Source organism: Eulemur rufifrons, chromosome 7, assembly GCF_041146395.1.
Source record: "Eulemur rufifrons isolate Redbay chromosome 7, OSU_ERuf_1, whole genome shotgun sequence".
In the NCBI taxonomy this organism is placed as follows: Eukaryota; Metazoa; Chordata; class Mammalia; order Primates; family Lemuridae; genus Eulemur; species Eulemur rufifrons.
Genome location: NC_090989.1, coordinates 79,364,624 through 79,390,514, shown reverse-complemented (window position 1 = coordinate 79,390,514; position 25,891 = coordinate 79,364,624). Strand labels below are relative to the sequence as shown.

Sequence of the window (25,891 nt, the reverse complement as noted above, 5' to 3'; positions counted from 1 at the left end):
ATTCAGCAGTAGGTTGCTTTCATTTCCATGACTTTGTGTAGAGTTGAGTGTTTCTGTTGTAGTTCATTTCTAATTTTATTCCACTGTGGTCTGAGAAGATGCATAGTATAATTTCTATTTTTTTTAATTTGTTGAGACATGTTTTGTGGCCTAGGATGTGGTCAGTCTTAGAGAATGTGCCATGAGCTGATGAGAAGGACGTATATTCAGTGGCTTTTTTGAGGTAGAAAGTTCTGTAAATGTCAGTCAGGCTTATTTGTTCTGGAGTTCTGTTTAAGTCCATTGTTTCTTTGTTTATTTTCTGTTTAGAGTATCTGTCCTGTTCTGTCAGTGGGGTATTGAGTTCCTGGCTGTTACGGTGCTGCTGTTTATCATTTTGTTTAGATCAAGTAGGATTTGCTTTATGAATCTGGGCGCTCTTCTGTTGGGTACATAAATATTTAGAATTGTTATCTCTTCTTGTTGAATTGTTCCCTTTACTATTATATAATGACCATCTTTGTCTTTAATTACTTTTGTTAATTTGAAGACTAAGTTATCTGGCATCAGAACTGCTACACCAGCTTTCTTTTGGTTTCCATTTGTGTGGAATATTGTTAGAAAATCCCTTCACCTTGAGTCTGAATGAGTCCTTGGGGGGTAGATGTGTTTCCTGAGGACAGCAGATACTTGGCTTGTGTACATTTATCTATTCAGCCAGCCTATGTCTCTTCAGTGGGCAGTTTAAGCCATTCACATTTATTGAAAGAATTGATAAGTTGGGTGGATTTCTGTTCATCCTGTTGAGTAGAACTTTGTTGCTTTGTTTTACGTCTTGAGCCATTGTGGTATCTGGCCTTTGACCTTTAGCTTTTAGATGATTTTACACTGGTGAGTGTCTATTGTGCTGATCCATGTGTAACACAGTTCTGAGTCCTTCCTGCAGGGCAGGTCTTGTCTTGATGAATTCCCTCAGTGTTTGCTTGTTTGAGACAGACTTTATTTCCCCTTCATATAAGAAACTTAGTTTTGCAGGATAAAAAATTCTAAGCTGGGCATTATTCTGTTTGAGAAGACTGAGAATGGGGCCCCAGTCCCTTCTGGCTTGTAAGGTCTCAGTTGAGAAGTCTGTAGTTAGTCTGTTGGGTTTCCTTTTGTAAGATATCTGCTGCTTTTGCCTCATGTCTCGTAGAAAGGCCTCTTTGGTGTTTTTTTCGGCCGATCTGATGACTGTGTGTCATGGTGTTTTCCTCTTTGTGATGAATCTCCCAGGAGGCCTTTGAGCTTCTTATTCCTGGATATCTAGATTTCTACCAAGGGCAGGGACATTTTCCTCCATTATTCCTGCAAATAGATTATCCAACCCTTCTATATTTTCTTTTTCACCCTCAGGGATACCTGTGATTCTTATATTAGGCCTCTTCACATAATCTCATATTTCTTTTAGGCTTTGCTCTTTTCTCTTATTTCTCCGCTCTATCTCTGTGACTGACTTGTTGAATTAAAAGGTGTTGTCTTCAGGCTCTGAGATTCTTTCTTCTGTTTGATCTAATCTATTCTTAAGGTCCACTGTATCCCTGATCATCACCTAAATACAAATCTGGGAACGACACCAATTGGACATCAGACTGAGATGGGGGGTGGGGGAGGGGATAGGGGTATGCCTACACAATGAGTGCATTGCACACCGTTTGGGGAGTGGTAACACTTGAAGGTGCTGACTCGGGAAAGGGGGGGTGGGGAAAAAAATATGAAACTGTTGTTTTTAACTTGCATTGTTCACTTAATAATTTATCATGAATATTTCCCATATTATTTCATATCATTGTACAAGAAATAATGTATACATTATGAGGACATACTATATCTAACAAGATATACTGTTAGACTCTTTGATTCTGTAAAATTAAATTGTTATTAATGATAAAAAAAACAAAAAAAAAAAAGAATGCTAAAGAAAGTTCTTTAGGGCTGGAAGTGGTGGCTCAGACCTGCAGTCCTAGCACTCTGGGAGGCCGAGGTGGGGGGAATTGCTTGAGGACAGGAGTGTGAGACCAGTCTTAGCAATGTAGCAAGACCTTGTCCCTACAAAAATTAGAATAATTAGCTGGGCATGGTGGTGCACACCCGTAATCCCAGCTACTCGGGAGGCTGAGGCAGGAGGATTGCTTAAGCCCAAGAGTTTGAGGCTGCAGTGAGCCGTGATGATGCCACTGCATTCTACCCTGTGCAACAGAGCAAGATCTGTCTCTAAAAAAAAATAATTAAAAAAAAGAAAGTTCTTTAGGCTGAAGAGAGACAACACTGGATAGAAACTCTCACTAAACCTACCATTAATAATGTAGAAGAGTTATGACCAAAGGTGACCATGGGCCTATTTCTCCCCCAGTGGAGGTAATAAAATGTGAGGTTATCATTCATGCTGTTCACCAAATATTTCTGGTTTTCCTCCTTTTAGGTGTATGGTAGAATTGCCAACTCCACTTATTGGGGTTGGGTGTGGCCACATGGGTAGTCAATGAAATGTGGCAGAAACTATCAGAATGTACAGTTTGCCTCACTTCCTTTTTTATGGCCTTAACAATCACTGTATTATTATTAGTACAATAATAAACTATTGGTTCTCCAGAAAAAAAAAAAAAGGCCCACTGTATTTTGTAATTCCTTGAATAAATTTTTCATTTCCAGAAGTTCTGTTTGATTTTTCTTTAATATTTCAATTTCTTCAGTGAATTTTCCATTCATTTCTTACATTCTTTTTGTGGTTTCTTTGTGGTGGGTTCCCATTTTATCTTGCATTTTATTGAACTTTCTTACAATCCATGTTCGAAATTTTTCATCTGTCATTTCAATATTCTGATTTTGATTGATATCCATTGCTAGAGAACTGGCATTCCCTTTTTGGGTTGTGCTTTCAGTTTGATTCTTCATACTTCCAGAGTTCTTTCGCTGATTCCTTCCCATCTGGAGCAGCTGTTGCTTCTTACCTTTGGATTTTCTTTTACTTCTGGATTCTAATCATGACTTCTTCAGTTACTAGCTGTGTGATCCTTTTAAAGTCAGTTAGCGTATTATCCTCATCTCAATCTACCATATAAAGTTACTGGAAAGAAGGACCTATGAATGGCCTAGATATGTACACATGCTCTCTGCCATTCCTGCCAAATAGTAAGCTCTCAGAAACTGATAAATGAGTTAGAGTTGAGGAGTTGCAACAGAGATCTTATGGCCTGTGAAGCCAGAAATAATTACTCACATCATTTACCCAAAAAAAAAAAAAAAATTGTTGAGCCTTGATTTAGACCACTGAGACTATAATTTGTTGAATGGTTCAGATTCTAAGCCTGGATCCAGTCTACAGCACCCACTTGAATCTGTCCGTTTCTGTGCTTGATTTTCATGTTTAAAGATTATATGTACTTTTTTTTTTGAGACAGAGTCTTACTCTGTTGCCCGGGCTAGAGTGAGTGCCGTGGCGTCAGCCTAGCTCACAACAACCTCAAACTCCTGGGCTTAAGCAATCCTACTGCCTCAGCTTCCCGAGTAGCTGGGACTATGGCATGCGCCACCATGCCCAGCTAATTTTTTCTATATATATTTTTAGTTGGCCAGATAATTTCTTTCTATTTTAGTAGAGATGGGGTCTCTCTCTTGCTCAGGCTGGTCTCGAACTCCTGACCTCCAGCGATCCACCCGCCTCGGCCTCCCAAAGTGCTAGGATTACAGGCGTGAGCCACCGTGCCCGGCTATATGTACCTTTAAAAGTATCTTGGACTCAATTATTTTGAAAACAAATGGTGTATTATTTTTGAAAATACTGCTGCCAAATAGTAACTTGCAAATACATTCATTTACTTGTTTTATATTAGGGGTAAAAGAACATTTGTAGGTAAAAGGTCATAGAATTTAGAGCTTATTAGAAAGGTGTATGCATAAACACCTCATATAGTTTTGATTGGCAAGACTTTCTTGGATATTCTCCAATTCTTAGGGCATATCTCAAACGTAGATAAGGAATAAATTGTGCCTGTTAACCAAGGCAACATTACTACATCTACCCACTTTGTTTCTGCAGGCAGCCCATGGAGGACAGGCATCTCTAATGAAAATATCTGATAGCACCTTGAAGTCTGTGCCAGCCACCTCACAACTCTCAAAACCTGGAACCACAATGCTGAGAGTAGCAGGAGGGGTCATCACAACCGCCACTTCCCCAGCTGTGGCCCTGTCAGCAAATGGTTCTGTACAGCAGGTGAGAATCGGCATGGCAGTAGAAATAGAAAGTCAAAGTGAAACATGAAGGAAGTATAAACATGGGGAAGATACTGAGCAGGCACACCAGGGGGCCTTTTTGTTCTTTTTTTAAAAAATGGGATTACATTCATACCATAAATTTCACCATTTTATAGCGTACAATTCACTGGTTTTTATTATATTCACAGGTTGTGCAACCGTCAGTATCATTATCTAATCCCAGAACATTTTTATTAGCCCAGAAAAAAAACCCATATCTATTAGCAGTCACTCCCTACTCTTCCCTCCCGGCAGCCCTAGGCATAACTTATGTACTTTCTCTGTGAATTTGTCATTTCTGGACATTTCATATCAATGTAGTCATAAAACATGTAGCCTTTTGTTTCTTCTTTTGCTTAATGTAACCTTTCAGGGTTCATCTACATTGTAGCATGCATTGGTACTACATTCCCTTTTTTTTTTTTTTTTTTTTTTTGAGACAGCGTCTCACTCTGTTGCCCGGGCTAGAGTGCCATGGCATCAGCCTCGCTCACAGCAACCTCAAACTCCTGGGCTTAAGCGATCCTCCTGCCTCAGCCTCCCGAGTAGCTGGGACTACAGGCATGCGCCACCATGCCCGGCTAATTTTTTCTGTATATATTTTTAGTTGTCCATATAATTTCTTTCTATTTTTAGTAGAGACGGGGTCTCGCTTTTGCTCAGGCCGGTCTTGAACTCCTGAGCTCAAACGATCCACCCGCCTCGGCCTCCCAGAGTGCTAAGATTACAGGCGTGAGCCACCGCGCCCGGCCAGTACTACATTCCTTTTATTCAGTTTTATGGATATACTGGCCAGGAGCGGTGGTTTACACTGTAATCCTAGCACTTTGAGAGGCCGAGGTAGGAAGACTGTTGGAGGCCAGGAGTTCAAGACCAGCCTGAGCAGTAGCGAGACCCTGTCTCTACAAGAAATAGAAAAAGTAGCCAGGCGTGGTGGCGTGTACCTATCATCTGAGCTACTCAGGAGGCTGAGGCAGGAGTGGTCCTGAGGAGGACCACTTAAGCTTAGAAGTTTGAGATTGCAATGAACTATGATGACACAACTGTTGTCTGGCCCAGGCCAACAGAGTGAAACCCCGTCTCCAAAAAAAAAAAAAAAAAAGGTAAAGTTTTATGGATATATGCTACATTTAGTTTATTCATTCATCAACTGGTGGACCTTGGGTTGTTTTCTACTTTTGACTCTTACGAATAATGCTGCTGTGAACATTTATGTATAGCTTTTTGTATAAACATGTTTTCATTTCTCTTGGCTGTACACCTAGGGATGGAATTGCTGGATCATATGGTAACTCTGTGTTTAACATTTTGAGGAACTGCCAAGATGTTTTCCCAAGCGGCTGCTCCTTTTTAGATTCCCACCAGCAATGTGTGAGGGTTCTAATTTTTCCACATCCTGGCCAACACTTGTCTGTTTTTTAAAAATTATCACCATCTTAGTGGGTGCCCATTTTTTAGTTAGGTTATTTGTCTTTTTAGTAGGAGTACGGTATATTATATTTTTCTTTTATTGCTGCTTTTTGGTGTCACATATAAGAAACCATTGCTTAATCCAAGGTCACAAAATTTAAGCCTATGTTTTCTTCTAAGAGTTTTGTAGTTTTAGGTCTTACATTTAAATCTTAGAGGCCGGGCACCTGTAATCCTAGCACTCTGGGAGGCTGAGATGGGAGGATCGTTTGAGGTCAGGAGTTCAAGACCAGCCTGAGCAGGAGCGAGACCGTGTCTCTATAAAAAAAAGAAAAAAAGAAGAAATTTTTGAACAAAATATATTAAAATATATTTTTAAAAATAAATAAATCTTAGATCCATTTCAAGTTAATTTTTGTATATGGTATGAGTGAGATAGGGGCCAAACTTCATTCTTTTGTATGTAAATATCCAGTTGGCCCAGCAACATTTGTTGAAAAGACAATTACCCCTCTGAATTGACTTGGAACCCCAAGGACTTTTATGATCTGACCTGATTTACTGTTCTCAAGCTTCATCTCTTACAACTACTGCTTCTCATGTCCCTTGTCATACCCCCACTCTACTTTGCAGTTCCTTGAACATACCGTGTTCTTTCATGCCTCTCTTTCTCCGAACTCTCCTCTGCCAAGAAACACTCCTTCATCTCTCCCTTTCTCTGTTTTAAATCTTGAAGATTCCCCTGAAGTACTATGTTTTACCTGAAGCTTTTTCCAATATCCTCCCCTTTCTGTCCCTGGGCAGTAGTAGTAACTTTCCTCTCATTTGTCTTGGTGACATTTACCTATGCTTGCTGTAGCATTCATCACACCTTGGTGACCACGTTCCTTAATGGCTTTGATCTCTATGGCCTAGCATTTACCGCTATACTATGCCTGCCATGTAGTAGACATTTGTTGAAGTGACGGACTTTAAAACATTGTGGTAAATTCTTAATAAAGCTCATTTTATTCCATTTTTACATTCAACAATATGCCGTCCTACTTTTTTGGTGTTGAAATAGCCTTTTATAAAGTGATATGGTAGGTGGTAAAGTTTTTTTTAATATGGTAACCCTAATTTCTTAATTTCTTTATTTTCTGGCCCCGTGGGTAAGCAGTCTGAAGGAACAGTTCCCAGTTCATCATCTGCCGTCAGTTCTGTGATGAAAACTTCTGGGCAGCAGCAAGTGTGTGTGAGCCAGGCCACCATGGGAACCTGCAAGGCCGCCACCCCTGCTGTCGTCAGTGCCACATCCCTGGTGTCCACACCTAACCCCATCTCTGGGAAAGCCACAGTATCAGGTGAGTAGGATCATGATATTATTTCTCTTTCTTTCTTTCTTTGGGCTAGAATATCTTTGGGAGGGTTTTAAAAAACACTTAAGTCTGAGAGTTTAAGTTTATCATTTAAAATTATTATTTAATTTGTTATTTTAAAATTATTTACAATTTACAGAGTGAATAAATTTTTTTTTTTTTTTTGAGACAGAGTCTCACTCTGTTGCCCAGGCTAGAGTGAGTGCCGTGGCGTCAGCCTAGCTCACAGCAACCTCAAACTCCTGAGTTCAAGGGATCCTCCTGCCTCAGCCTCCCGAGTAGCCGGGACTACAGGCATGCACCACCATGCCCGGCTAATTTTTTCTCTCTATATTTTTAGCTGTCCATATAATTTCTTTCTATTTTTAGTAGAGATGGGGTCTCGCTCTTGCTCAGGCTGGTCTCGAACTCCTGAGCTCAAACGATCCGCCCACCTCGGCCTCCCAGAGTGCTAGGATTACAGGCGTGAGCCACCGCGCCCGGCCCTAACTGAATGTTTTATGTGAGGTGCTGTGTTGGGCACTGGAATAGAAATTACAGAAATAAAAGGAATTATTATTATAAGTAGTTCATGCCCTCCCCTCTTGCCCTTCCTCATCAGGCCTTTAGCATGCAATAGATGAAATCTCCTTGCTTTAAATTCTAGTTTCCTAAGTTGCAGCCGCAAATGCACCTTTCTGTGTAACATTTTCATAAAAGGCTCAAACTGTTTCCTACTACAACCAGCAATTTTTTAATTAAATTTTTTGTGTGCATTATACGCTATCTTAAACAGGGTCCCGCTGGGACAGAAGCAGAGGGAGCAAGGGAGAGAGCACTCAGAGGTGAGGTCAAGGCAGACAGGGCCTGTGTGGGCCACTGGGCGGACTCTGACTCCAGGAGAAGCCGCTGGAGGGACTTGAGCTGAGGAGTGACGTGATCCTTACCTTTTAGAGGGATTGTTGGTGCTGCATGGAGAGTAAACTGTGGGGCACAAGGTGGAAGCAGGAAGTAGACCAAGAAGTAGACACTAAGAAAGAAAATTCTATGATGTATCAGTTAACTCTGGCCAGACTAAAAGGAGTTCCAAAAAGAAAACAAAAAATAGAAGGAAATGATCCAAGAAATGAAACAAGAATTTTTCCCAGAATTGAAGGGCATGAACTTCTAGGTTCAAAAGGCACAGTGTCCAGCACAATGAATGAAAGATGGCCCACACACGGGCACAATGTGTTCAAGAAATCAAAACACCAGGGAGAAAGGGAAGATTTTAAAAGCTGTCAGAGAGAAAAAGAAATAGAAAATTTCAGACATTACATTATCATTGAGCTAAATAGCAGTGCTGGACTCTAGCATACTACTGTTTTTCAAAATTCTAGGCGAAAATTACTTTCAGTCTAGAATTCTCTAGTCAACAAGATCATTACTGAGGTGGAAGTATTTTTGAGTTTCATATGTATTTCCTGTGTACCTTGTCCAAAGACATCACTAACATATATGTTTTATCAGAATGAAGAGGTGTAAACTAAGAAAGGACAAAAGTAGAAGATGATCCAACATAGAAGGAAGGCAAAGGGAATTCCCAGGAGAACAGTAAAGGGACATTGCCAAGATGAGTTTTGTGGCAGGCCTAGAAAGCAACAGTCCAAATTGGAGCAGATCAGAGACCTCCAGGAGGGATATATCTTATAAAAAATGGACTGTAAATTGTGTGGGAGATGAGACTATGTGGAAAGTTGTACTCTTGACTGGCTTACAGAGTTCTTGAAGGAGATAAGAAGACTGAAGGTAAGATATTGAAAGAAAACTGAGCAAATGAAAGAGGAGGAAATTGTTAACTTCAGAAAATAAAATGTAATCATACATAGTATCATGGTATACTTCTTTGGATTAACAGAGAATACTAGAAGCTTCTCAACTTACGATGGAGTTACGTCCCAACAAACCCATTGTAAGTTGAAAATATTGTTAAGTCACAAAAACTCGTGGCTGACTGGGAGCTGCAGCTCGCTCCCACTGCCAAGCACCGTGAGAGAAGTGGGATTTCTGCTGAATGCACGTCACTTTCACATCATCAGAAAGTCCAAAAATTATAAGTCAAATCGTTGTAAGGGACCATCTTTATAGAGAAGAGAAAACATAAATGCCTTAAAAGGCTTTTATCGACCCTAATAGTAAGTCAGTAGATTACGTGAAAAATTGGTGAAATCAAGGCCTGCAATATACAGATTACTTTAAAAATACTGAGGTAAATATTGAAAGAAAGAACTAAAGAGTTAGAAGTAGTTACTACTGGGAAACTAGGTGAGGATAGGGAGATAGAACAAGGAGTAGCTATTTTTAGTTACAAGCTTTTTAATACTTTTTTTACTTTTCAGCTGATCAGCATATAATTTCATAGAAACATGAAGACACCAGGTCATTGTTGTATTCCCCAAGGGCACGTCTCAGTAATTGCTACTTTCTTATTTATTTAAGGCCTGTTCTAGAAGTATTTAAGATGATTCCTTTCCTTAGCTCAAACCACCTGCTTTCCAGTGCCTTAAAGTATCTTTAGCCTCTGATGTTGTTTTTAAGTAGTTGTTATTTTATAACATGTGTTTGTATAGCTTGTGTCTTGTGTGCTCGGTCACAGTAAAGGCCCTTCCTGATTTTTTTACTAGCCCTCTGAATGCCTAGAATGGTTTTGTAATGGAAATGGGAGTGTGGAAATTACCTTTAAGGTAAAATGAGGGAGAGTGACCCTTTCTAAAATAATGGAGAATAGATATTTGAAAAGTAAGGGCTACGCAGAAATAGGAAATACAAGGTATGATGTGTAGACAGATGGAAGTATTAGATATGTAAGGATGGTGTGAAGGAGGTGTAGATAAATTGGGACCGGATTAAAATAGACCCTGAATGCTTTGAAGCTAATTTTGGAAATATTCTTTAGGCAGTTGGGAGCCACAATAGATTTTTAAGTACAAAAATGCCAACTTTTTGTGTCAAAATACAAAACTTTGTATCCAGTTTGTACACATTATACCTATTAAATATGTACAGAACAAATGAATTGTCATAGAAAACAAACAGAAAAGAACTTCCTCAAAATGTTAGTACTGATTATCTGCAGTAGGACTTTGGGTGACTTTTTCTCCTTCCTGTTAGTCCTGCTTTTGCAAAAAAATCTGTATTACTTTTTGGATGTGGGACAAGGCCACTTTAAAAATAAATAGTTATCATCACAGATGTTTTACTGTGAAATCTGTAACATCCATTGCCTCATGCTTCCAGCTCTTTCTTTACTAAAAGGGTAAACATCCTAGAAACTTCCTCCTGTGAGAAAATATGAGTGGCAAGGAGGGGAAGGAATTTTAAGGAAGTATCAGATCTTCAACTTGGCCTTATCTTCTGATTTATTTTAGGATTATTAAAAATTCACTCCAGTCAATCCAATCCCCAGCAAGCTGTCCTAACAATTCCCAGCCAGCTCAAACCACTCAGTGTAAACACATCTGGAGGTGTGCAGACTATACTGATGCCTGTGAATAAAGGTAAGTCCTTCTCCCATGGGCCTGTCACACTGTGGCTGTCTCCAGGTCTATCAATGTCTATCAGTCGGTGACTGCTCTTTGTACAGCCTGCCCTTCAGATGTCGTGGTATTCACTGGCACCTGGAACTCTCAGGCACCGGGGCTAAGACTGAAAGTAAAACCCAGCTCACCTACTGGCTTCTAAATAGATGCCCATATCTAACATTGAGTTGAGGGGGAACATTTTAAACATTTATGAGAATTTACGTTAATTGGATTTTTATTTTCTTAGTTTAGTGACAAACCCCCATTTCCACAGTTGAGGATATAGCTCAGTTATCCTGATAACTAATAACAGCCCAGCTTGTCAGATCACTATAATAAAAAAAGGACCTTACCATTCCCATTGTTCTAAAGTCCTGTTAGTTTGACATGGGGCTGTCACCTGGGATCATCCTCATTAAAAGTAATTTCTGTATTTGTTGTACCCTTCCCCCCCTTTTTGCCCTTTAGTGGTTCAGTCATTTTCTACCAACAAACCACCTACCATTGTGCCTGTAGCCGCCCCAACTCCAGTTGTCCCCAGCTCTGCTCCGGCAGCTGTTGCAAAAGGTATGTAGGATCTCACAGTATTTTTGTCCAGAAGTTTTATGCAGGGCATTACTGTAATCTGAGCCCTTTCAATTTTCAGCATCTATGAATCAGTCACTTTGCAAATAATATACTAAGTGCTTACATAGTAGACTTGACATTGAGGTAAATACAGAGACATATGAAGCATCATTTCTGCCCTTCAAGAATTTATAATCTGGTTGAAGAAAATTGCCATAGATAGCAGGCAATGATTGGTAAATGCAAGATGAGTGAGTGGTCTGGAAAATGATTGCTGAAATATTGCAGTCTAGGGTGTCTGATCAGAGTTGGCAGGGGGTGTGAGGGGAACAGGACTTTGTATGGGGTATGGATTATAACCTGGACTTTTAAAGAGTAACACTTTTCTAGCTGCAGAGAGGTCAAGGGGTTTGCCAGATCAAGGGAACAGTGGAGACAAAGACTCAGGGCTGGTTTGGGGGAGTAGACCAAACAGAGGGGCTCATTTGGGGAATATAATTGTGATGAAGAAGCTTTACGTATAGGCTAGACTTTGGCAAGCTGGCAGTGAGGGACATTTCTGACAAGAATAGATCAAGATAGTGCAGTGGATTAGAGCAACACATTTGGTACCTATAACATCTCCAACAGAAACGACAGCTACTGTGTTATAATGAGAGCCTATGCTGTACCAGGCACCGTGGTAGCTGGTTTAAATATAGCATTCAGCATAACTGTTAATGCCCGTTTTGCAGATGAGAAAACAAGTTTGGAGATATTAAGTGTGTATTTTCCAAGTCTAGAAAGTAGTAAAGTTGGAATTTTAAATACATCTGTCCAGTACCATGGCAGGCTGCTTTTCAGTCATGCCAGGATCTCTCACTATAGTCTTGGGAAGAGGTGGATTTGTTTTTTTTTTTTTTTTTTTTTTTTTTTTTTTTTGAGACAGAGTCTCACTCTGTTGCCCAGGCTAGAGTGAGTGCCGTGGCGTCAGCCTAGCTCACAGCAACCTCAAACTCCTGGGCTCAAGCGATCCTCCTGTCTCAGCCTCCCGAGTAGCTGGGACTACAGGCATGCACCACCATGCCCGGCTAATTTTTTCTATATATATATTTTAGCTGTCCATATAATTTCTTTCTATTTTTAGTAGAGATGGGGTCTCGCTCTTGCTCAGGCTGGTCTCGAACTCCTGAGCTCAAACGATCCGCCCACCTCGGCCTCCCAGAGAGCTAGGATTACAGGCGTGAGCCACCGCGCCCGGCCAAGAGGTGGATTTGTAACTTACTAAATGACCACCTAAAGCAGAGTCTGGCAGCCTACAGTCCACTGCCTCTTTTTGTGAGTAAAGCTTTGTTGGCACATAGCTATGCCCATTCATTAATATATTGTCTCCCATACTTAGTTCCTGCAGAGATCAGGTGACCCACAAAGCCTAAAATATTTACTGTTTAGCTCTTTATAGAAAAAGTTCACCAACCTCTGATCAAAAGACAGCTCATGAAAGAATTGGTGTCCCTCTCAACAGGAGGTACATGGCATAGGCCTGCCTCACATGGATTCTGATTCAGTTAATTTTGGACTGGGCCAGAGCATATCTGTTTTAGTTTTTAATTGAAGTAAAATGTTCAGTGAAATGTAGTTACACCTACCATTTGATGAGTTAGCAAATGTTTAAATCCATGTAACCAACACCCCATTTAAGATAAAGAAATTTCCACCGTGTGCCCCTCTAATCAATTCCCAACCCCCATAGGCAACTGCTATTCTGATTTCTATTACCATAGATTAATTGTTTCTATTTTTTAACTTTATGTAAATGGAAGCCATATGTTCTTTTGTGACTGCTTTCATTCATTCAGCATAATGTTTTGAAATTCATCCATGTTGTTGCTAAGTAATATTCCACATTGTAGGAATGTACCATAATTTGTTTGTCTTTTTTCCTGTTGATGGACATTATGGTGGTTTTTAGTTTGGAGCTATTATGTACGAATCTTTGGGAACATACGTTTTCATGTCTCTAGATCTGTCGCAGCCTGAAAATGCTATGATTATATAATGCTGTAATTGAGTGTCAGATTAAAGTGAGTATACTTGAACCTACAGAACTGGAGTATCTGAACTTTTTCTGAGGACTTCTGTTTCTTAAAGTCTGAAATCATTAGGAGTTGGGAGAACATGCATTGTTAATAGTGAAATTAGCAGGGTCACTCAGTATAAGTCAGTATACATTAAAAAATCATTTGAATTTCTATATACTAGCCATAACAATTAGAAATTGAAATTTAAATGAACATTTACAGAAGCACCAAAAATACCAATATTTAGTTAATAAATCTAAGGAAAGATAGTCTTATATGCTAACAATCTATTAAACATTTCTGAGAAAAATTAAAGACATAAATAAATGGAAGGAATATACCATATTAAATTTTTAAAAGACTTGATGAACACACCAGTTTTCCACCGAAAATGACGTCTGGATTCAATACTGTCCCAATCATAATCCCTACAATGTTATTTTTGTTGTCTGTATATAGAAACTGATGCGCTAAGTCTAAAAGGTATATGGAAATGCAAAGGTCAAAATAGCTGAGACAGTATTAAAGAACAAAAAAGCTGGGGGACTTAGACTACTAGATACACATCCTATAAAACCACAGTAATTGAGATTGTATGTGGTGTGGGCTCAAAAATAGACAGACTAATGGAACAGAAAAGAGAGCCCAGAAATAGACTCACATACGTATACATATGGTAAACTGATTTATGACAAATTCAATAGGCAAAGGTTGGTCTTTTCAATAAATAGCACTGGCTTAATTGGATATATCCATTTAGGAAAACATTGAACCTTTGCCTCTACCTCGCACAGTAAACAAAACCTGATTTAAGTTGGATCATAGACCTAAATGTAAAAGGTAAAAAAATAAAGCTTCTAGAAGAAAATGTGAGACTATCTTCATGACCTTGAGCAAAGATATTTTAAACAGGACACACAGGAAAACCATAAAAGGAAAAAATTGTTAAGTTAGACTTCATTAACATTGGGAACCTCACTTCAGAGATCAAGAGCAAAAAGTCAAGCTACAGACTCAAAGATATTTGCTCTCTCTCTCTATATATATATATGTGTGTACATAAAGCAAAGGAGTCATATCCAGAATATACACAGACCTCCTAAAAATCAATATTAAAAAGACTGACACTGATTTTTTGTTAATGGGCAAAAAATGTGAATAGGCACTTCACAAAAGAGGAAATCCCAAAAGTTCATAAGGCTATGAAAAATTATTCAACCTCATTAGTCATCAAGGAAATGCAAATTAAAACCATAGTGATCCACCGGAATCACCAAATTAAAAGGACTGACGATACCAAGTGTTGAGAACAGTGTGAAGCAACTAGAAATTGCATACACTGCTGGTGGGACTCTAAATTGATACAATCACTTTGGAAACCAGGTTGGCAGTTTTTAATAGTTAAACAACATCTGCCCTGTGTTCTAGCAAATCCACTTCTAGGAAATGAGTGCATATGTCCACCAAAAGACACATGAGAATGTTCATCACATGTTATTCATAATAGCCAAAATGATGCTGATGCAAAAGAGTGTGTACAGTATGACTCCAGTTATATGAAATTCAAAATGGGTGAAAGGTGAATACCTTTGTCAAGGAGGAAGTGCCAAAAGCATAAGGGCGTCTGCTTGGGGCAGGCAGGCTACATCTTGGTTTGACTGGTGAGTACGTAGGTATATACAAAGTGTAGTGAACTTGATATTTGTGTATTTAACTGAATGCAAAGTATACATCAATAAAGAAAAGAGGGAGGGAAAGATGTACTACTACTATATCTCATTTGTAGGCCCCTGTTGTATAGGGAACCACTGAAGCATACTGAGTAGGGAAATTATACCAATCAGCTATTTTAGGAAAATTATTTGGTGCTGATGTGCAAGTTGGATTGTCAGGGAAGCTGGTGCTGAAGCATCAAGTGTGCGGTCATGGTTTTTTGAGCGAAGAAGACTGCTGAAGGACAGGAAGGCACATGCACCTGAGGCATTGCTATCTTCCATCAATAGATTTAGTAATATTTAAAGCCCGGTGTGGTTAGCTTGGAGGTCTCCAAGCACAGTGGATCTGATTCTTGCTTTCAGCCTTCTGTCTCACAACATTAAGATGAGGCTGAAAGTTGTTAATAAACTAGCTGGAGAGATAATATCAAAAAAATCATGGTATTAGAACTTAGAACAAGCCAGCATTGTATTTTAATGTGGCATTGTTCAATCACATGTGTTGGTGGGGCTGAGGGATGTCACATAGCAGTGTGGGTGGCCCTTTAAAAAATATCTAAAAAGCCATTTTATTGCCCCATCTTGTCATGAGCCTGGAGTTGCTCCCCCCGAGACCCAGGCTAACAGTTCTTCCCTTGTCTGCTGACCCTGTGATGATGGGAGCCATCTCAGTCTCCTGGCTGTGTCCCTACAACAGCTGGAGTGGCAGTTTCCTCACTGAGCTTCAATGGAAGAGCTTTGTTTGTGCCTGCACATGTCCTTCCACCACTGAATCCTGACAGCTCTCCCTTTGTTGCTCTTCCCTTGTAGTGAAGGCTGAACCAGAAACACCTGGGCCAAGCTGCCTCTCCCAGGAGGGTCAGACAGCAGTGAAAACAGAAGAAAGTTCTGAGCTGGGAAACTATGTCATTAAGTAATTATTCCAGTCTTTTCTAAAGGAGTTCTGCTTTGGGTGTTAGTATGATGCTTTTTAAAAATCAGCTGTCACAGCTGAATATGTGTAGAGTTGTATTTGTTTGGAGTTAAGCCCTTGATGGGGGAAACTGTCCACGTGTGGTGCACACAAGTATTACCACTTGATGCACAGCGGTACACATCATGTACCATGATGTGATGTGACTTAGGGGTGGCACTTGATTTGTGGTCTTAGAAGCCTCAGATGGGATTACAGACCTCCCTTCAGTTGGGCTTGCCAACACATACTTTCTCTGTGGAATCCTTGGGGATGAAACGTCTTGTGATATAATCACTCAGGTGTGTATACATTCTGTGATGCTGTCCACACACCTGCCTGATTTTACACAGCCACCTCTCCACGGGCCATACACACTCGTAGCTTCTTCTAAAAATGCTTCCTGAGGTTTTCTAATTTCCAAATTGGGAACCCACCTATGATCACATCATTTGAAGTATCTCCACCTGTTGGGGACAATAAAAATGTTTCAACATAAGAGATGGACGCATGAACTGGAATAGCTCCAAGCTGGGCATTTATGTAATAGAATTTTTCTGCTCTAGTAGCAGTCACATTGCGAAAAAGATTATGTCACTATTTAACTTAAAAATAATAGATAAAATGTCTGTGATAATTGCATAATTGCCATTCCTGGGGTCATAATCAGTTTATTTAGTCTTGACATTCTCTTTTTAAACACATTCTTGCTTTTTAAAGAAGGCTGTCTGTGGAAGGAAAAATGTGCCATATAATGGTTTTAAATTATAATTTCCTCAGAAACGGGAAGTATATACACAAAAGACATGTATATATGTGTCTCGAAACTGCTATAAGTATTTATTACCTTAATTTTTTTTTATCCTTCTCAGGATAGATCATTTAGAGACTATCCAGCAACTCTTAACAGCGGTAGTAAAGAAGATTCCATTAATCACTGCAAAAAGTAAGACAATTATACTGATTATATGCGTACATTTTTTTAAAGCTATAAACTATTTGGGGTATTGACTCAAATCTCTTGGGATTGTAAATTAACACAGATGTGGCAGTTATTATCTTATGAGGTTTTAGCTAGAGATATAGCTCATTTGCAGGGGTTTTAGAATTCACATCCAGTTAGTATTTTACTATTTTCACTGTGCTTGATCTGTAAAAGGAATTTCTTACAATTATTTTTATATATAAATCATAAATTTTGTACATAATTAAAACTCTGGTAGCCAGGTGCATTAGCATGTGCTTGTAGTCCCAGCTACCTGGAGGATTGCTTGAGTCCTGGAGTTCAAGGTTGCAGTGAGCTGTGATCACACCACTGCGCTCAAGCCTGGGTGACAGAGTGAGCCCCATCTCTTAAAAAAAAAAAAAAAAAAGGAAAGAAAATAATTCTGCATTAGTTTTTAACGTTTATTAGTAAGGAAAGAAATTAGCGTTTGCTTATAGTGTGCCAGACCTTGTGCAGGCTCGTCACATTACTGTCTTATTTACTCACAGTCTCTTGTGTGATAGGTGGTGTCATCTCCATTTTACAGATGAGGAAACTGAGGATAAGCAAGGTTAAGTAATTTGCTCAAGATCACATAGCTGTGGGTGGTGAGGCAGGATACAAACCCCGTTCTGTTTGACTCCAAGATCATTAGTCTTTCCTCTAAAACTCAGTATCACTCACTTTGTAGAAATGCACGATTTTCAAAACACCTAAAGTGAAGTCTGCTGTGTTACTGCCCGTTGTTAGCAAGATTCAATAATTTGCTTCTTAGCCCCAGTTGTGCTGACACAATCAGTAACCCTTGCTGAGGGCCAGGTAACCCGTGGGTACTCAGGCGGGTGCTCCCGGGCAGGATCAGTGTGAACACGTAGAGGGAAGGCCTGAAGCAGATTATCGTATCACTTGCATTCATAGGGATATGAAAATGATAGGCCGGGTACAGACCGCCCTGCTTACTTTGTCCAACTGTAGGAGCAAAGGCATGACCCCTTTTTTTCTCATTTGAAGTTCAGGGAATCATTTTGAGGTAGCTCAAAGTACATTTTCAGTGACAACTTACCAGCCCAACAGAAAAGGATTCCTCTTTTTAAAAATTTAGATACAAATACGGACTATAAGGGCTGAAAGGCAGTTCAGAAACCATCTTTCCCAGCTTTCTCATGTTACAGATAAGAAACGAAAGCCCGGAGAAGTGCTGTGGGTCGCCCCAGGCCACTTAGTTAATGGCAAGGCCGGGCTCCTAGTGGGGCGCCATTTCCACTTATTTTAATAGTTTTATGGCAATGGATTACCTTTCTCTACCAAAGAAGTCGAGTTCCCGAGGAGGGGTGACGTTGTGAGTACCCGCAAGTGGGACACTGTCTCTCTCTTAAAAAGAAGCCCCTCTGTGTTGTGCTGTTCCTGGGCTTGCTCGGTGAGGAATGTGTATGCAATGAAGAGGTCTGGAGAAACTATTGGACGTGCCTCTGGCAATTAAGATTTGACTTGAATCATAACGGCCTTATTCAGAGTGGCTGGTATGTGCATTCCAGGTGAAGATGCCAGCTGCTTTTCTGCAAAGTCTGTGGAGCAGTATTACGGCTGGAACATTGGGAAAAGGAGAGCTGCTGAGGTAATCCCACGTGTGCCTGTTTGAGACACAGGCCACTGCGCCTGTGGGGAGAGGAGAACTGCGACACCTGTGCGTTCCGGCTGCCTCCATAAACCTTGTCTTATGGAACAGTGATAAAACTTGCGGCCTATTTTATTAAAATATTTGGCAGAATGTTTTCCTCAGTTAAAAATGTCATTGTTCAAAGACCTATATCTAACCTTTGAAAAGCCTACTTTATTTTCCTGCATTGGTAGAATCATTCCTCACATTTTCTAAACAGTTTTTATGAATTTCAAAATATTAAAATGAATTCAAGTATTTACTGAGTACTTACAGTGTGGCAGCTGCCATGCCGGGTACAGTGGGGTTGTACGAAGAGGAAGCAGCATGTATAAAGGCGTGTTTAGGAAGGAGTGACAAGTCATTGTGGTTGGTTTGGGGGAAGTTGGGGAAGAAGGGGGTGTGGAAGGTCCTAGGTTGAGACCAGGTGAAGAGCCTTAAAGGCCAAACCCAAGAGTTTCTGTTTTATTATAAGCATTAGGGAGCCAGTAGAAGTTCTTTTTCTTTTTTTAAAACTGAGAGTAACACAATCAGATTTTTTTCCTTAGAAAAAAAGATTCTAACAAGTTAATTTAGCATGGTGATTTACAATTGTGTGACTTTTCAATAAGCAGCTAAGTCGAAGGATTTGATTATGGTTCAAAACAATTTTTTTAAGTGGCAAAGAGCGATGACAATGCGAAAAGTCTTACAAGAAATACTGGAGAAGAATCCAAGATTTCACCACCTGGCCCCTCTTAAAACCAAGCACATTGCTCACTGGTGTCGCTGCCATGGCTACACCCCACCAGATCCTGAGAGCCTGAGGAATGACGGGGACTCCATTGAGGATGTGCTGACCCAGATCGACAGCGAGCCAGGTAGGCGATTGGCTGAACTGCCCCGAGCACCCCAGGCGGCCTGGTGGCACTTGCTGCTGAGCACAGCGTCTCTTCAGCCCCAGCAGCGTTCAGGGGGCCTTCAGCTGAACTACAGCGGCCCGAGGGCTTGGAAGAGTTGCTGTGGAGTGCAGGAGCCTTTGCTTACCCTTGCCTTGTCCCCCCAGGACTGCGCTGTGTCTCTAGAACTGTTTGTACCTAAGTATTTCAACTGTTGTGCCCCAGCCAGGAACGTTCCGGCCCATGCCATCCAGCAGGCATACCCTGTTAGTTCAGGAGTCCCCTCCTCATCGTCATTCTCCTAATCCACCCCCTTTCCTCCAGATAGAGGCGATGTCCCCTTCCTTTGTGACCTTATGACCCCATAGACAAGTCTGTCCTATTCCCATGAAGATGGGGCCTGTCTCATATGTTACTTCGTCTCCAAACCTAGCTAGGAACACTGCCTAGTGTTGGAGGCACGTGTGAACAACTAATAATGTTGCAGCTAAAATGAATTGAGTGTTTTATGATAAAGAAACAGACAACTGCTGCATGGCCACAGGGCCCTAGGAGGCAGGGCATAAAAGGTGTTTGGGGAGAAGACTTTGAGTTTCACCTTAAAAAATAAGAAGGGTGTTTTCCCTTCCCAACCCCATTTATATAGAAAAACAGAAGCCCTACCTCCCTATCTTGAGGGAACCTGGAACACAGAGGTGGGGTCCTTTAAGACTTAGGGTAAGTCCCATTTTCTCCATGAAGCTTCCTGAGAGCCTAATACAGGGTGACCTCTCCTTTCTGTGATCTCCTGTAGCACTTAACGTCAGTACCATGAGAGTTCGTCTGGCGTAGGTGTGTAGACCTTATTGGTCACCTCTGTGCGTCACTGGTCTTGACATATACTAGGCTTTCTGTTAATACGACTGATTATGGATGGTTCTTGACTTATGATGATTTGAATTAAGGTTTTTTGCCTTTACGATGGTGCCAAAGCAAAAGGCATTCACTCTGCTCCTCGACTTGTTTGTTACAGCCCAGTCAGTAAAACAGAAGAGGCCAGGAGCTGGATGCTCTGCCACCATCTTGCTGGGTTCTTTGTGCCTGGTCTCACCTCACGTATTCATCCATAAAGTGAAAGGGGTCTGCTACAACTGGCTGTAAAGTCCTAGCCCTCTTTGTTAGGCTTTGTATAAATCACCTTATTAAAGACTGATTGCACAGTATACACTAAAACATTAACATCCTGCTCTCTGGGCGGTGAGAACATGGGTGATTTTTATTTTCTTTACCCTGCATTTCTAAATTTTACAGATTTAAAAGATGAAAAATCAGTTCAGTCATTAATATTCAGAGGGTGAGGGGATGGCCTGGTTTTTGTGGCAGAAGTCAGAATTATGTACTGTTTTGTCGTAGATGGCAGTTACATCATATAAATCACACACTACACAAGATGCCCGTCTTGGTGCTTTCCTGCCTTAGGAATCTCTAGTTCTCATCATTATAGATCCATGGGTTTCTATTACTGGAAAGAAGGTCAGCTCCCTTGGCACTTATCCTCCTTCCTCAGACTCTTATGGAGGCCGAAAGTCCTTTTCTGTTGTCACCACAGCTGACATAAGACTGGTTACCTCTTGTTTAGAGTGCCCGTCATCATTCTCCTCTGCTGACAACCTCTGCCGGAAACTGGAGGACCTGCAGCAGTTCCAGAAAAGAGAACCGGAGAATGAGGAGGAGGTGGACATCCTGAACCTCTCAGAGCCATTAAAGATAAACATCAAAAAAGAGCAGGAAGAGAAACAAGAGGAAATGAAATTCTACCTGCCACCAACCCCAGGGTCTGAGTTTATTGGTGATGTCACACAGAAGGTAGGGGGCTGTGGCCTATGGATAGATCACAAACCAGGCACAAGATGTTCTGATGTTCAGCCCTATAAACTCAGACCCACACTTTTCTGGTGACATAAATGTATGATTACTTCTGCCTGGTAAACCCAGGCATGCTCTGTGGGCTCCCACCTTCCCCCATCAGAGCCCCTGGGTGAAAACTAATTACATGTGAAAAGGTTGCTTGGTGAACGTGAACTTGAAGCAAAGCCAGCTAGATTTAGACAGTATTACTTCTCATCTTTTCTCTCACCTGCCTCAGGAGAAGCGCCTTTCCTTCATGAGGCATGTCGTTATACTTCAGTAATCTTTCCCTGACATTTTTATAGCTCCTAAGTGCCCTCTGTGGTGTAGACATGGTGCACACCATGTCCTGACTGCGCGGGAGAGTTATTTACCCACCCCTGATTAACTTAACAGCTCTTTAGCATCTGCCACCTGCCAGGACCCAAAGTTGAAAGACAGTGTTTATTTTCACTTAAGGATGAAATGAAAAATGGGACAAGATGAAATTCCCAAATACATCTTGTTCACCTCTTGCAAACATGGCCTTTGAGTCTGATTCCAGAGCTTCTAAAGTATTGATCCTGCTATCAGAATTCATGGCGAATCCTGACCATCTTGTGCCATGAAGGAGATTTGAGAGTAAAAACAGGATTATAATAGCATTTTAAACAATCAGTCAGAAACATGGAAAAATGAAATAACATTTTTTTCTGAATGTTACATTCTGTGTTACTTCCCTATGAGTTCTGTCCAGGATGTTGGTAGAGTCTCTTCCAAGCAGGCATCTCTTTGGGTGTCAGAGAAGTAGTATGCTTGTTTAGAGAGAGGCTTTTTTAAATGCAAAAATAAGAACAAATGGCTTTCTTCTGCTTTTCCAGATTGGGATCACCCTGCAGCCGGTGGCGCTACACAGGAACGTGTACGCATCAGTGATAGAGGACATGATCCTAAAGGTGGGTGCCTGCTGGTGGCATGCTTTAGGAGGTGGCAGAGACAGAGCCTTGGGTTTTCTCTACATGTCACAACAACAGGGAAATAGCCGCAGCTCTCCCATCCCTGGGCAAAGGGGTGAAACAGCCACAGCTTCCTTTTCTAGAGGACCCCTTCCAGGAATAGGGATACCTTGGTAGCAACTCTCACCTCTCTTTTCCTTAGAAACAACATCTGATTAATGAAAATTACCCTGATTCATAATTTCTCAGATTCATGGCCTCTATCATTCATAGTCTGTTATTCAGACCTTCAGTTTTTCCTTAAGGAATTTTTAATCCTTATTTGCAATTGCTTCAAAAGTTTGGGGTAAGGGAGGGGTCCGATGCATCCCCTCTTGCCAGCAAGCAGATGGCCATTTTTGAAAGTAACAGCATCCTCCATTGTAGGCCACGGAACAGCTGGTGAATGATATCCTGAGACAGGCTTTGGCAGTTGGATACCAGACAGCATCTCACAACAGGTACTGCTCTCTCTGCAGTTGGGTATGAGGCTTACACCTGTTTCCTAACAGTTTAATTGCCCGTGAAGATGTTTTATACTTAAATCAATCCGGTAGGAGAGTCCGTGCTTGGGACTAAGAATGCTTAGAACCAGGCAGACTCAAGGGTCTGTTCTTGTTATTTTGAGAAAACCTTGTGGTTGTGAAAGCTCAGCTTTGCCCTGAGGTCTCTATACTCCCCATCATTATCCTCCCCATCATTACACACCTAGGACTCTGTTTTGTTACAGGGTTGAACAAATGTCAGCTCTTTGCAATTAAAGTTAACAATAGTGTCCATTGTGTGTCAGACATTAGGGCCAAGCATTACATATATTACATAATTTATTTTTCATTGCAGAACTATTCCCTTTTTAGAAATTGGGAAACTGGGCTTTGAAAGGTATCTTACCTGGTTTTCCTAGCAAATATATGGTAGAGCCTAGATTCAGACTTAGGTTTCATTGGCTCCGAAGCCCACAGGCTCACCACTGCTCTTTGCTAACTCAGATTATCTTTGATTGGAACACTGAATTTCACTCTTATTCTAGGCTCTGAAAGAATCATATAGGCCACATCCTGCTTTTCTTTCAGAGGAAACAAATATTTTATTCCGTTATGCTAATGGATGTCAAAAATTTATAAACTTGTAACAAAGTGCCTGAGGACATAAAGAGGCCTGATACTATCAGGCCAGACTTCACAGGGATATAATAGAAGTCTATAGAAAACAGGAAGGGGGACAGAGTTCCAGTCCTGCTGCCCGTGGTCCTGCTTGAAACCCAGGAGTGAGCCAAGTGCCTCCTGGGGACCTTGCTCGCCTCCATGGCCCTGATTCTGGAGTGACTGGGTGTTGTGATGAGAACACGCTTGCCCTGGCATGACTCCATGAGATGGAAAATACGGTCCCAGAGTTCTGTGGTGCTTTGACTCATCTCTCAGTCTGCTGAGACTGAATTATAAACATGACATTCTGCTCTGCTATCCACTTTTACTTCCTTTCTCCAGTCCTCAGAATCTTTTTTCCTATTCATTCGACCAGCTTCTTAAAATCTTTCCCCTGCCTGTGACTGGGAAGTCAGATCTGAGCCCTGACCAGGACTGCGACTGAGGGTAGGCCGGACCTTTCACCAGAGCTGAAAGGCAGTGATGGGAAGGGGGAGAGACAGTGTACCTGGACCCTGGCCCTAAGCCGTGCCTCATCACTCATCATTGTCCCCTTCATAAGGCCTCTGCAGGGATGGTCCCTGTGGAGAATTAATTGAAATATACTTAAGAGAATTACACCTGATAATATACTTTGTTTTTTGGACCAGGGTTCCCAAAGAAATTACAGTGAGTAATATCCACCAGGCCATTTGCAACATTCCTTTCCTGGACTTCCTCACAAACAAACACATGGGGATATTGAATGAGGATCAGTGAACAGAACGAAGATGCCCCTAGAAAATCAGGATCTGAAGGTGTATCCAAAGCATGTGAACTGTGATGACTCTTCTCTTTGGAGAAGGCGGTTGTTTTCTTTGTGCCTCAGAATATCATGGCTACCAAACCATTGCCTCTTCCTAATTCTGTAACACCAGAGTGTTCAGTTCCAGATGAAATCCTTTTAGGACAGAAGTTTGTTTCCTGATTCTGGAATGAAGCTGTAAGTGGATACATGCTCTGTCAACTTACATTTCTTCACTCTCTGTCAAGGCTCCATAAGGGGGTCTCAAAGCTGGGCCAAGCTGTGCGTATCGTGTCCTTCTCTCCTCTGAGTGTACTCAAGGGGGCACATTGGGCCTCACTCCCCAGGAGGTAGACAGTGAGTCTGGCAGGGTAGAGATTTTATCCATTCGGTGGGCTGGGGTAACAGGAGACTCCAGCAGTTACCCTGAAGAGAGGGACTGGGCTTTAGCACTCAGCGAGTGGTTCTTTGCTCCTGCCTGGCCTTAGTGTGGAGGATCTGCACTCTTAACAGAGTCAGCCAGCAAGGAACCACAGAGGCCTGGGAGGCTGCAAACTGAGCAGAATTCGTTTTCATGGAGCACAGGAGCATTACTGCAACCAGTGTCAAAGCAACATCGGGATGGAGAGATCCCAGCATAGGTCAGGAAAAGGTTTGACTATAACCCAAGAAGCTCTTAGTAATAGGCAACAACTACAAGTCCCCAACACTTGGCAGAATTGTACCCACTTTACTTGTGTGTGCCAAGCAGATAGCTGGTTCCACACCATTTGCATGGTCTGCAGGAGCTTTGGCTAAATCCGTGTTGAGTGGGAGCAGCCCCTGGGCAGGCTCTGCTGGGATCGTTTGTCCTATCAGTGGATTTAGAATTCTGTTCTTCTCTGTCAAGGAGTTTTTCCCAAGAAGAAAAGTGTTTAAAAGAAACACCTGTGAGTGCCTTAAAATTGGAACAATTGCTGTTCAAGCCCAGAGACAGGGATTCCAGTGCTCAGAAGCAGTGAGACTAGGTGGTGTCCATAGCAAAGCCCCCTCGATGGAGGGAGCAGACAGGGCCACTGCATGGTGTCCAGGTCCACTGAAGCTATCCCAGGCTTCTCAACGTGGTCTGTGTGGAAGGTAAAACGAAAAACTTATTCTGTTAGAAATCTGCTCTTACTCTGCTCAAAGAAAATGTGAAACCTGCGCGTCAGAGTCAAAGAAACTTGTCCAAGCAACATAATTCTTGTTTTATAGTCCTATAGATGTTTGAGTCAGGAAAGTAAGGCAGTGGAGGTGACTGGATAAAATCTACCTTTTTAATTTAGCATCTGAGGGCTGCCAATAAATGCAGAAGGAATCTGTTCTCAGTAGGGCATAGGGCATGCCCTGGCTTAATAAGATAGTTGAGGATGTGAGGCTCAAATATTCTATATATGAACTACTACATGCAAGGCTGATACACAGGTGTACAGATTCGATCAGCAAGTGGACTCAGATCTACAGGGTGGAAGATTTGATCCATATGAGAACAGAATTTGTTCATTACAAGTATGAAAGCCTAAAGAAATTATCTTTTTGCAAAAGAAATTTTAAATCATTTAACAGTCTCCATATGTGTTACTGTTTCAAATGTGTTTGTATCATAATGTGTAACATAATTGTGTAACAAAAATGTCTACAATAAATCTTTTAGTATTTGTGGTGGGTTTTTCTTAGTTTGAAACACTAA

At 41.2% G+C, this 25,891-nt stretch overlaps 1 protein-coding gene across 2 annotated transcripts in view; it reads left to right on the top strand.

The window, feature by feature from the left end:
• YEATS2 (YEATS domain containing 2) overlaps window positions 1-25,686 on the top strand; it is a 95,175-nt gene extending 69,489 nt beyond the window's left edge. For both annotated transcript variants that reach the window (XM_069472865.1, XM_069472866.1), the window contains 12 exons: window positions 4,055-4,231; window positions 6,842-7,025; window positions 10,427-10,555; window positions 11,048-11,146; window positions 15,732-15,834; window positions 16,746-16,819; window positions 18,394-18,473; window positions 19,174-19,375; window positions 21,012-21,238; window positions 22,141-22,215; window positions 22,642-22,715; window positions 24,050-25,686. In XM_069472865.1, coding sequence (XP_069328966.1) covers window positions 4,055-4,231; window positions 6,842-7,025; window positions 10,427-10,555; window positions 11,048-11,146; window positions 15,732-15,834; window positions 16,746-16,819; window positions 18,394-18,473; window positions 19,174-19,375; window positions 21,012-21,238; window positions 22,141-22,215; window positions 22,642-22,715; window positions 24,050-24,158 — 1,533 coding nt within the window. In that variant the 3' untranslated portion in view covers window positions 24,159-25,686. The remainder of the gene's footprint in view (window positions 1-4,054; window positions 4,232-6,841; window positions 7,026-10,426; window positions 10,556-11,047; window positions 11,147-15,731; window positions 15,835-16,745; window positions 16,820-18,393; window positions 18,474-19,173; window positions 19,376-21,011; window positions 21,239-22,140; window positions 22,216-22,641; window positions 22,716-24,049) is intronic.
• Window positions 25,687-25,891: the final 205 nt, after the last annotated feature.